Below are 12,738 nucleotides of genomic sequence, written 5' to 3'. Positions count from 1 at the left end.
TTTGTCTATGAAAAACCCATTGAGCTCAATGCTAGTGTGTTTCAGAACTGTGTTGCTTACTGTCTATACTGTAACTAATGTGTGCACAAACTTTATTGCTTCCTTGCAAAGTAATTACAGGAGAGTACTCATATCAAGAAAAGTATATTTTTATAACTGTTGGTTCTAAAAATAAAACAACTATCTGTGGATATAAAAACAATTGGCCTGGAGTTAAGTCCTTGAGTGTGTGAAACCTTTCGCTGACTGAGTGGGTACTACAAATGCTTTACACTGTCCTCTGGTACTGCCTTACTGCTCGACCAAGCTACCACTTTGAAGAGTAAGGTCAGTTCTGACTTTAACCTGTGTTATACCTCTGGGGTTGGTGGACTCTATACACACTGTACTTCATTCTAGTCCAGTATATATAGAGCCACTTTCTCACAGTCCTACAGGACTTTTTTGTCTAATCTGTCCGCAAACCCATCGCCAGAGAGGTATTGCTTAAGTATCTATCTTAAGGTAAGGAATCTGAAGCTAGATTTTTCTATCAGATGAACATGTTCGTTACTGTCGGTAAATCCTTATCTGATAGACTCTATATCTAGCCACAGATTCCTTACTGATCCTCCCTTCCATCCTCCCCCCCTGTGCAAACGGAGTTCTGTATAGGGTTACGCCTATTGAGGTTCTTAGCGGTGCACACCAGTCCATCAGCATTCTTCGTGGCACCTTGCTTCTGACGAGGAAAGTCGCAGGAAAATAACTGATGTCAGCGTGGCGGCCGATGCTGAACCAAACAATGCCACCTACCGGCACACAGGGTTACTGCTTGAATCTTTCTGGATCCAGTCTGAGGCCTGTGGAATATTAGAAGGTAAGGAATCTGCAGATAAATAGTCTCTACCAATAAGGCGTTACCAAAGGTAAGTAACATGGTCTTTACAACCATGGTAAAACTGCTACTTATGCCATTTGTCAGCAAGGGTTGTGAGTGAGAAGGAGCTGAAAAATATGTTTGCAGCCTGGTTCCACTAGGATGTATCGTATGTGCCTCCTTCTAAATTCTTCACCATCAGTTATAAGTAACCTTGATAACCGGTGTGTTGGCGAGAATTACCATCAGATCTTCAGACTTGCACATTCCCATGCAAAATGCTGGATTGTTTGAGACTTCTCCAAGAATGCCTGCAAGATCTTGGTGGGTTAAGATGGCACAATTCATCCCTCTGTCCCTTTCAAGGTTGTGCAGAGAAAGAACATGTTGCAGATTGTTCTGTTCCAAGTGCCTCCAGTAGACCAAGCTGTTGTAATGGACTTCTTTCTGAAAGAAGGGACCCTGGTATGGACGAGCTGATTATGTATTCAGCCAGAAAGCAGGCCTTCACTGTGAAGCCTTTCCTTCCAGCAATCTGTTCCTGCTGCATCTGGTTACAGATGTGTAAAGCTTCTTCTGTGTCTTGCCAAAGCAAACTGAAGAGCCTTATAGGGAGATTCAAAAACAATGTTGTATTTGGCTTCTTTTGTTGGGCTTCCAGATCACAGCAAAGGAGGACTAGTTCTGTAGACACCTGATAAAATGGCAAGAATGAGTACTATACAATTAGACTCTCAGCCAGATCTTTATATATTGGCATGTATCAAACGTAATCCTATTTACCACAGAAGACAATTGAAAATGGAGATGATCCTCAGCACCCCAGTTCAAGGAGAGAATACATTTTGATGCAGTCTCTCTACAGACCACTTTACCTGGCTGTCGCTTTCAGGATTGTAACCAATGCTTACATATACACTTAGAGTGAGCTGGGGTCTGCCCCTTGCAAATGATTGCATGTCTTTATTCTCTATCTCAGTTCCATTCTCATCAATGGCTGGCCTGCCTTTCTGTTTTTTAGTCCTTTTATCAGTTAGGCTGATTATTTGGACCCTTCCACTGCTGATGTGTGATGTGCTGTATGAATCAAATGTTTTTTTGTTTCTCCTGAGCGGCATAATCACTGATTGTAGTGATATCTGCTGAAAATATGGATACAACCCCACAGAGAGCTTTTGTGAAGCCTAACCTTCTCTTCAGGCTTTTAGGCATGACCCTTCCCTCCAGGTTACTGTTACTGAACTTGAAGACTGTATCATAGTGCCTGTGTCAATTGCACATCAATCTTAAAAATGATTGCATTGATATGCTGAAGGAACCAGAACACCCTTCCACAAAATCACATTACACCTTTAAGTAATATATCCTATGTCTGGAGAAGAAATTGGCCCTGAGAATCTGAAGAAGTAACAGTACTACCATATCTTAATTTGGCCGAAGCTGGGTTTCGGTTTCATACTATTTATTTATTTATTTTATTTGTTTATTTAGAAAGTTTGGTATAGCGCGAACGTGACCCTCGAGGGTATCGGAGCCCTTTACATTGAGATAATAGGATTAGCACTTGATCTGATCAACATGCAAACATATGCGTGAGAGACAAATCAAAAATTAAGAATAGGCTAACTGTGGTTGGAGTATATTACAGCCAGTGCTAGGCAGGATAGTCTACACAATTTGCGATCTGATCCTATTCAATGACATCGATAAGTTGATTTAGGGTAAGAACTTAGACAGTAGGTATGGTTTGGCTTCTCTTTTGAAGGCGTAGGTGGGGGACAGTAGTCGAAGGTCCGGTGGTAAAGCGTTCCAAATCGTGAGAGCGTTAATCGAGAATGTTCTTCTTTTTGAGGGTTCGTTGGGGTTTCTACCCCTCTTTAGACGTGTGTTTAAGCTTGATAATCTATTGTACCGTACATGAATATCTGAATGAATCACATTATGGAGAAAAGTTAACTTACCTGGAACTATACTGTTGTCCTTTGTTTTTTCTCTGAATTTTTAAACAGCACATTGTATAGTCTGTAAAACTGCCTAGTCTGTGCGTTATCTGATAGGCTGAACAGAAAATAGAAATATTATTAGCTATAGGGAGTTCAAATTAGTGTTGGTATATGTTAATTAAATCAGTAGCTGAGGGTATATAAGCTCAAATACATTTACATTTACATACATTTATTTCTTCCATCACATTGTTGCAGTGCAATTTCTAGACTAACAGCGGACTTCTTAAAAAAAATAGTAAGCAACGTAAGTCAATCAGATTTAAATCCGTCTTAAGAATTTCAAAACCAGCCTTACCATTTTTTCTTTTCTTAACTCGAATACAAATAAAGAACATACTGTTGATTGCTGTTTTAGTACTGTTGTAATATATTTTCTCTCTGAAACGGGTAGCATCAGGGTGTCACAAATGTTTCACATAATAAATAATTTGTTTATCTGTGATCCTGCAGGAGTTGGAGTGGACAACGAAGGCATTTTAGTCTTAGGAGCAACAAACATTCCTTGGGTTCTAGATTCTGCCATACGAAGAAGGTATGGAAGACATTAACTGTAATCATATTTCAGATTTTCTGTCAACACTGCTTTAATATTTGTACAAATGTGTTCAATTTTATCTTTACCAGTAGTATTGCGTATCAGCTTTTTTTCTCACTGTATCTATTAGTAGTACCTATTCACTTTCTTAAGGGCATGGGATATTAGTCTTGGGTAAAGAAATCCTGCTGAACAAATGGACCTACACACATTTCCCCATCTGCTAACTTGGCATCATCACATTGGTCAGTTTTCTCCTACCTAGATATGTAAATGGATAATACCTTTGCTTTAGGTGAATGTTGGGGGCAGTTGGGTCTAAATTTTACAAAGTTTAAAGTAACATTTCCCTTGCTCATGGGGTCTCAGTAAACGGCATCTAAGGCTTTATTTATATGTTGCAGAAGTCTAGTGTCAACTGAGAAGCATGTCTTCCCTGGGTAACCTAAGGCACAGCATTAGGGTCATAACCATCAAATCCATTTATTCAACAAAGTTGTAACAAATATATTTTTTTATTTTTATTAGCATTTGGTCGTATTTTGACCTTTGCATGCATACAGATGCAATGCTAGGGTTTAAAAAATAAAGGAATGATATAAAAGCCATTATAAAAATAATGTAAATGCTCAGTATGTAAGAAGCAACTTGCTCAGTAGATTTGAGTGAAAACCATTCCATATAAAAAACTATATTTTTGTTTCTCTGGACCAGTTTCAGTCCCATTTGCCTTGTAGAACAAATGTTACCTCCTTAAAAAAAAATTCTTTAATCATGGGACAAAGGTCCTAAATGTAGATAGGTTTTCAGGGTTTGGCCCACAACGCATGTCGGCATTTCTATCAAAAACATCTACTTAATTAGATCTTTTATTTTGAGGCATCATCTGTTTGCAGTAGTGGGTGGAACAAGGCTGTTGGAGCTCCTGATTTTTCTAAAGACCTAGCTTGGGGCGTGGCCAAGATGGCGGGGTGAGCGGACGCTTCCTCCCGTAGCTCCTCCGGCCCAGCTCAGCTCGAGCCCCGATTCCTGCGCTTCTCTCCCCCCGCGGCTGCACTGCGGGCGAGAGAACTGTGCCGGAGTTCTTGGGGCACATTTTGATACCACTTTGCCTTCTGTTGCCCCGGGGGAAGTCCCCGAAAAGTTTGTTCAACGCTCGATCCGAGGAGTGGAGCCTGGATCGCCCCGAGGAGAAGGGCCTGGAGGCGGAGCGTGGTGCGGCGCTGTCCGCGCGCCTCGGCTGGGCCGAGTGCTGAAAGCTGGGGATCCCGAGGGAACGGACTCGACGGACTCCGTGGAGTGCGGAGGCTTCCTGGCCGGCGGCCTGGTGGCCAGAGTCATCGCTGGACGACAGACCCCAGACCTGCGTCGGCGATCTACCCCCCTGCCATGGGTGTCGGTGTGTGACGCCTTACGGACCCCGAGCCTGGAGGCGAGGGACGCTGGAGTTTGTGCGGTGCCGAGCCGGGCGTACTAGCTGGTGAAACTGGGGGACACTGGTTTCGCACTTTCCCGACCCATTGCTATCTGAGGGTCGCCCATAGACTTGCTGGCCTGGGCTGCCCCCCTAGGTTCCGCCCTCCCGCCATCTTGTTGTTGAGGAGCTGGTACTGGTGACCCTCGCCCGCGCCCTTGTCATACAGGCGCCTCGGTTCATCTTGGTGCCTATGCATCCGCCGCCCTCCCTGGAAGCATGCGGCTGAGGGCCTCCGACCTGAACCTTGTTTATCGCCTGACTGGCTCGATAGTCGTCTCGCCCTGGCCCGTACCGCCATCTTGTCGCCTGTGACGCACTACCCTTGTCCTCGGCGAGGTCTTCACATCTGGTGCCCACGAGCGGCTGAGTACATTTGCAGCGGCCAGCTCTAGGCTTCACCCACCGCGGAGGCCAAGATGGCTGGGAGACGAGGCGCGACACGGGGAGATCGCACTCTGCCGGACATGCTCGGCAGGGCCCAGCAACTGCGAGACAGGGCGCAGCCGTCCCCGGGGTCCTCCCGGGCCTCAACAGACACCGCCGGAGGCGAACCACCGGTCACGAGGTCCTTCATGGAGGACTTATTCAGCTCCCTCAAGGAGGAATTCCAGACTCTCAAGACCGAGGTGGCCGGAGAGGTCCGTGAAGTGCGTAGGGAACTCGAGGGCCTGGGCGAGCGGGTCGACACTGTGGAAACGGCGGCCCAACGTCGCGATGAAGAGATAGTTCATCTCCAGCAAGACGTTCTCCGCCTACGGGAGCAGTGTGTCGAGCTCCAGGCCCACTCTGAGGACCTCGAGAACAGGTCCAGGCGGAATAACATCCGGGTGCGAGGCGTGCCGTCCGCGGATGAGGGTGCGGACCTAGTGGCCTATCTGCAGGACCTGTTCCGCGACCTCTTGGGAGAAGGAGCGGACTTCCCGATCCGCATCGACAGAGCACACAGGGTGGGCCGCCAGCGCCAGTCATCGGCACCCCCACCTGATATCCTGGCATTCCTGCCGGATTTCCCCCTGAAGGAGCGCATCATGACAGAGGCCCGCAGGAAGCAGCCGCTGTCCTTCCGAGAACGACCTGTGGCGCTCTATCAAGACCTGTCCGCCATCACACTGCAGAAGCGCAGGTCTTTCCGCATCGCTACGGACTTTCTGCGAGAGCATGAGACGGCCTACTCCTGGGGTCACCCCTTCCGTCTTATCTTCCGATGGAATGGGGTGCTACATCAGCTGCGCTCCTTACAAGATGTCTGTGGGGTGCTGGGACTCACAGCTACAGAGGAAGAAGGGGCGACACCCGCTTGGAGGCGCCCCGAGCGGCGGGGCCGACGGAGATCGAGGAGGCGCCAATCGTCGGCGACGGCGAGTCGCCCTGACTCCCCTACCATCAGGGCGGATATGGCGGAGGCCCTGAGGACTGCGGCCAGGAACTTGCCTGAATCTAATGGCGTGGCCCAAACGGCCTAACTTTACTCCGGGGGGAGAGACTCTTAGCTTCTACGATGCTGGGTTGGGGCTGGGGGTTGGGGGGGAGAGGTTGGAGGTGTGTGGCTGGACGTCCACTTGACTGGTTTCTACAGACTCGCCCACTTGGGCTAGACTGAGACAATGGGGTGTTTTTTCTTGTTTTTGGTTTTGGCTGGTTGCCATGGGTTGGTTTTGGGGGGGTTCAAGAGCTGGTTTGGTGTTGGGGGGGTCCCGTCCGATATTGTCCGAACACATGCGAAGCCGACTCTGGCCTTCCCTGCGCCCCTGCCCCGCGCGCCCCCTCCACTGATCCCTTGCTTGCTGCATAGCGCTTTGCTTCCCTGGGAGCGATGCCGTCCCTGAAAGTAGTGACCCTTAACGTTAAGGGTCTGAATAATCCTGTGAAGCGTAGGGCGATCCTCTCCCTGCTAGAAGGGTCGCAGGCGGATATCTGCCTCCTGCAGGAAACCCATTTACTTTCTAAAGATTGCCATAGGTTGCGCTCTGCCAAGTTCCCCACGCAACTCTTTTCCTCGGCTGCGACTAAGACTGCGGGGGTAGCCATTCTTCTAGCCAGCTCCTTCAGGGGTGAGGTGTTGTATAAACATGCCGAGCAGAAGGGGAGGCTTCTGGTGTATCGCATGCGTCTGGGGGGTGTTGCCTTCACGGTTGGCTCCGTGTACAGCCCAAATGACAACCAGGATCGCTTCCTGGAATCTGTGTTGGTAGACGTTACTGCCTCGCCCGATCGCCACGTCATTCTGGGGGGGAGACCTGAACATGGTCTTCGACTCCACTTTGGATAGGTCTGCCCAGCGCTTTCCGCAGACGGGGGAGCTTTCTAGAGCGGTTCAGGACCAGATTGCAGAGATGGATCTGCATGACCTCTGGCGCACCATGCACCCCGCCGATAGGGACTACTCATATTTCTCCCACGCACACCGCACTTATTCGCGGTTGGACTACCTCTTGGTGAGCGGACCGCTTCGCTCGGCCGCCACGGCGGCAGACATCGGGGTTTTGTCCCTGTCCGACCATGCGCCGGTTTCCGGAATATTTGCTTGGCCGGCGGCCCCCCCCTCTAGAGGGATGTGGCGGCTTCGGGACACGCTTCTCCATAAGAAATCGGTGGTGCAGCGAGTGGAGGAGGTCATTCAGGAGTACCTGACCCACAATAACAACTCCGACACGTCCCTAGCGACGCAGTGGGCGGCTTTGAAAGCGGTCGTCAGAGGGGAGTTTATCTCCATTTCCTCGGCGGAGAACAAGGAGCGGCAACGTAAGAGGGAGGAACTAACGGCGCAGGTCAGGGAACTTGAACAGGTTCACCGCCGGACGGGGGCTCCTCGAGTTTGGAGGCAGCTGAAGGCGGCGCGGAAACTCCTCTCTGCGTTGGACCTGGACCGGGCGGAGTATGCGGCGTTGCGCTTGAAACATGCTTTTTACACCGGCGGAGACAGATGCGGTAAGCTCCTGGCCCACCGGCTCAGGGCTGCGCAGCAGCGCAATGTGGTAAAGGAGCTAGTGGGAGCGGACGGGGTCCCGATTTCCGGTGACGCGGAGGTGGCGGATTCCTTCCGTGCCTTCTACGAGGCGCTGTACGCAGCAGAGCCCTCCCCACCGGGGGAGGCTGAGGCCTATTTGGAATCAGTATCCCTCCCAGTCCTGGATCCCGCCCAGGCGGACCACCTGGAGAGGAGCATTCATGTGGAGGAGGTCATCTCCGCTATTGCACGGTTAAAGCACGGCAAGGCCCCGGGCCCGGATGGCTATACGGCCTTGTTTTACAAGACCTTCTGTTCCACTGTCGCGCCTCTCCTGGCTCGCTTATTCAATTCCTTCTCTGAACCGGGTGCCATCCCACCGGACCTCCTCTCGGCGACTGTGTCGGTTATTCCGAAACCGGGGAAGGACCGGACTCTGTGCGGCTCGTATCGGCCCATCTCACTTCTAAACGTGGACCTCAAGCTCTACACGGGGATCTTGGCGGCCAGATTGGGTCTGCACCTGCCAGGTCTGGTGGAGGCGGACCAGGCCGGTTTTGTGCCTGGTAGGCAAACGGTCGACAACACCAAGAGGGTGACGCACGTGCTAGAAAAGGCCTCACGCGTCCCGGGGGAGCGGATGCTGCTGTCGGTCGACGCGGAGAAGGCCTTTGATAGGGTTCATTGGCCGTACCTCGAGCTGGTTCTCGGGAAACTGGGGATCGGCGAGAAGTTCCGCACCATGGTCTTTAATTGTTATAGGAGGCCGTCAGCATCGGTGCGTGTCAACGGACACAGCTCCTGCAGCTTTGCCATTGAGCGCGGCACGAGACAGGGCTGCCCCCTTTCGCCGCTCCTGTTTGCCCTCTATATGGAGCCGTTTGCCCAGAGGATTCGTGATAACCCGGATGCTATTGGGGTGAAGATGGGGCAATACACCCATACTGTCAGCTTATATGCGGACGATGTCTTGCTGACCCTGGATGACCCCAAGTGGTCGCTCCCTGCCTGCATCCAGGAACTGAACTCCTTTGCCCGCGTGGCGGGCTTCAGAATGAATATGTCTAAATCGGCTGCCCTGGATGTGTCACTCTGTCGACACTAGGCGGGACCTCCAGCGTCTTTTTCCTCTGCAGTGGTCCTCCTCCACGGTGCCTTACCTGGGGATTTTGCTTGCACCCTCCCTACCTGCAATGGTCACAGCCAACTATTCCTCCCTGGGCAAAAAGATCAAGGAGGAACTCAGCCGATGGAACAAAGGCCTGCTCTCGTGGCTGGGCCGTATCGCAGCGGTGAAGATGACGATACTGCCTCAGATCCTGTATCTTTTTCGCGCTCTACCTTTACAGCCCCCTGTAGGTTGGATACGGCAGGCGCAGGCTGACATCTCCCGCTTTGTGTGGCAAGGCCGTAAGCCTCGGATGAAACGGGTCCTCTCCATGCTTGCCCCGGAGGCGGGGGGTCTCGGTGTCCCGGACCTCCGGAAGTACTTTCAGGCGGCGCAACTTCGGTATTTGGTGGAGTGGAGCCGGTGGGAATCGGACAAGCACTGGCTCTTTCAGGACCAGGCAGTCGCGGGCCGTACCCTCCAGGAAGTCCCGTTCCTGCGGCGCACTCACCGCCCGCCTAATCTCTACGCCTCCTTTATCACCCCGGTTCTGCTGCTAGTGTGGGACGCGGTGTGTGAGCTTCGTGAGCTCACCACTTTTCTATCACCGTTTACTCCCATTGCTGGCAATCCAGACTTCACTCCGGGTCTGGAACCGGGAGCCTTTTCCCACTGGGTGAGCGCGGGTTGTAGGGCGCTTTTCCAGATCTACGGACCGGAGGGTGTGCTCCCCTTCCAGCAGCTCCGTCAGGAGTTTGGCCACTGGGCTCTTCAACCCCCAGTGCGCGAGGTCGCTGCCCGTTCGATTACGCCCTATGAGCGGTGGCTGGTAACCCGGACCTCGGATGCCAAGCTTATCACCGACTTGTATAAGTTTCTCCAACCCCCGCCGTTTCATTACCATAACCCTGGGAGGGAGCGCTGGCACAGGGAATTGGGCAGGACCTTGAGCCACAAGGAATGGGACAGGATCGCGTATCGGGCGAGGCACTCTGCGTACCACACTGGGCTGACGGAGACCTTTACTAAGGTGTCCACCTATTGGTATTACACCCCGGAGAGGCTCTACGAGATGCGCAAAATCGGCGATAAAGGTTGCTGGCGCGGCTGCGGACAGGAAGGCACCCTCACGCACATTCTCTGGGAGTGCCCGGTGCTGTCGGCCTATTGGAAGGAGGTCTTGGATGAGGTGGATAGGCATTTTGAGATCGAGCTCCCGCGCTTCCCTGCGTATGTCTTGCTAGGCCTCCCCAATGACCTGATGTACGCGCTGAAGTCCCGCAGGGGTAGACAGATTGCGATTGCGCTGGGCTCAGCGGTTCAAAACATCCTTGTACTCTGGCGTACCCCCACTGCCCCCTCTATCACTGGCTGGCTACACCGGCTCTGGCAGGTACTGGGTATGGAAAAGATGTCGCTAACAGTAGCTGGGAATGTAGACCAGTTTGAAGAGCTCTGGCGCCCCTTTTTAGCACTGCTGTCCACGGAATTTCGCGAGCTCACATGTCCACGGTACCTGCGACTCCTTAGGCTGACGCCGCCGGCGGCTCCAACGGAGTGAATGTGGCGGGATCGGGGGGGTTGGGCTGGGGGTGGGGGGCGGGGTTACATGCTTCTAAATGCTGACTTTCGGACCGGGATGTTGGGGTATTGTTTTCTTCCTTTTTCTCCTTGCTTTTCTTTCTTCTATTTCTCCGGGGACGGGGGGTTGGGGGGATGGTGTGTTTTTTCACTGTGTTGCGGGACGCTACTCCAGCTCGGCCTTGCTCGGGGAATGGGGGTCTACTGGAGGGTCAATCGCACTACCTTATTGCCTTATGACTTATGCCCTGTTACCCTCCGGGGCTTCCTGCCTCCCTACTTTTCTTCTGTATCGCTGCAACGTTTCGCGTCTTGTACTGTATGTTCGCTTGACCTCCTATTCCCTTCCCCATGTTTTTTGTACCTTAATAAAATACTTTAAACCTAAAGACCTAGCTTTTTCTTCAGGGGTGAATCTAAGGATTGATATTGTGGACCTCCAACTCCTAGTAATCTGCCCTAAATAAAGTCAAGCAATCAATCCGGGTTGGTAAAGCGCAACTACTCACCCGTGAGGGTCTCAAGGGGCTCAGAGTAGGATGGGGGAGGTTCCGTTGAGTGTTGGAGTCATCTGAAGAGCCAGATCTTGAGGTCCCTGCTGAACTTAAGCAATGTGGAAGATTGCCGGAGGTGGATGGGGAGGGTGTTCAAGGCTTTGGCTGCAAGGTATGAGAAGGACTTTCCTCCCGTTCTGGTCTTGTTGATTCGGTGGACAGTGGCTACAGGGAGCTGGGCTGATTGGAGGTGTCTTTTGGGTGTGTGGAAGGAGAGGCGGCTGTTCAAGAATGCAGGTCAGGTGTTGTAAAGGGCCTTGTATACGTGGGTGAGGAGTTAGAAGGTTATTCTTCTTTCGACTGAAAGCCAGTGGGGATCGCGAAGGTGTTGGGTGATGTGAATGAAATTGGGAATGTCAAGGATCAGTCTGGCTGCGGTGTTCTGGACAGTATGGAGCTTGCCAAGTAGTATCTTATTAATTCTGGCATAGAGAGCATTGCCGTAGTCCAATCTGCTGCATATGAGCCTGTGCGCGACAGTTTTTCTGGATTCGGTTGGGATCCATCTGAAAGTCTTTCGGAGCATGCAGAGGGTGTTGAACCGGCTTGAGGCTACGGTGTTGATCAGGCTGTTCATTGTGAACTATGAGTCTAGTATGATGATGCGGTTTTGTGCATGGTCCGTGGGGGTGGGATTTCAGAGGGCAGAAGGCCACCAGGAGCCGTTCCATGCAGAGGAGGTGGAGCCAAGGATGAGGACTTCTGTCTTTTCTGATTTGAGTTTCAGGCAGCTGTTCTTCATCCAGGTGGCTACAGCTTTCATCCTTTCTTGGATTTTGTGTTTTGTGATTTTGAGTACGTTGGTGAGGGAGAGGATTAGCTGGGTGTCGACGTAAGACTATGTTGAGCCAATAATTAACGACGATGGTTGCTAGGGGCCTCATGTAGACGTTGTAGAGGGTGGGGCTGGGGGAGGAGCCATAGGGGAATTCCACAGTTGATCTCCGTTTTGAGAGGGGGGAGGGGTGGGAGGGTCTGACTTGCTGGGTTCTGTTGGTGAGTAAGGAGCATATCCATTCGAGGGCCTTGCAACGTATGCCGGCGTCGTGGAGTCTGGTGGCCAGGGTGCGGTGGGAGACTGTATCAAGTGCAGCCAAGAGGTCCAGGAGGATGAAGGCTGCTGTTTCGCCCTAATCGAGGAGGGAGCAGATGTCGTTGGTGGCGGCGAGTAGGGCGGTCTCAGTGCTGTTGTTGCTTCGAAATACGGATTGGGAGATGTCAAGGACATTGATGCTTCGATGAAGTTCGCTAGCTGGGTGTTAACCGCCTTTTCGATAACCTTGGCTTCGAAGGGAAGCATGGAAATGGTCCTGTAGTTCTTGAGCTGGAACAGTGAGGTGGTCTGGATGTCGAAGTTGTCGTAGATTATCTTAATCTTGTGGTGGAAGAAGGTGCGGAGTCTGTTGCAGAGGTCTTGGGAGGGTGGAACGTTTGTTGTTTCGCTGCAGGGTTTGGCGAATTCCTTGATGATGGAGAAGAGCTCTTTGGTGTTGTGTGCACTGGCGAGGATTCTTTCTTGGGGGGATTTCTTTTTGTGTGGTTTTGATGAGTTGGTGGTATGCAGTGGTGGTTACTGTGTAGGCGTCTCATGTTTCTGGGGTTTTGTTGTTCCTCCATCTCTTTTCGAGTCATCTGCAGAATCGTCAGGATTTGTGGAGTGCAGGGGTGAAC

General features: G+C 51.5%; 1 protein-coding gene across 1 annotated transcript in view; it reads left to right on the top strand.

The window, feature by feature from the left end:
* The window catches only part of VPS4B (vacuolar protein sorting 4 homolog B), a 516,916-nt gene that overhangs the window by 455,229 nt on the left and 48,949 nt on the right, over nt 1-12,738 (top strand). The window contains exon 9 of the mRNA XM_086965223.1: nt 3,316-3,397. Within this exon, the coding sequence (XP_086821349.1) occupies nt 3,316-3,397 (82 nt within the window). The remainder of the gene's footprint in view (nt 1-3,315; nt 3,398-12,738) is intronic.

Source organism: Lissotriton vulgaris, chromosome 4_1 (assembly GCF_964263255.1).
Source record: "Lissotriton vulgaris chromosome 4_1, aLisVul1.2, whole genome shotgun sequence".
Classification (NCBI taxonomy): Eukaryota; Metazoa; Chordata; class Amphibia; order Caudata; family Salamandridae; genus Lissotriton; species Lissotriton vulgaris.
The sequence above is the reverse complement of the archived record's forward strand: the minus strand, read 5'-3'. Positions and strand labels throughout refer to the sequence as shown.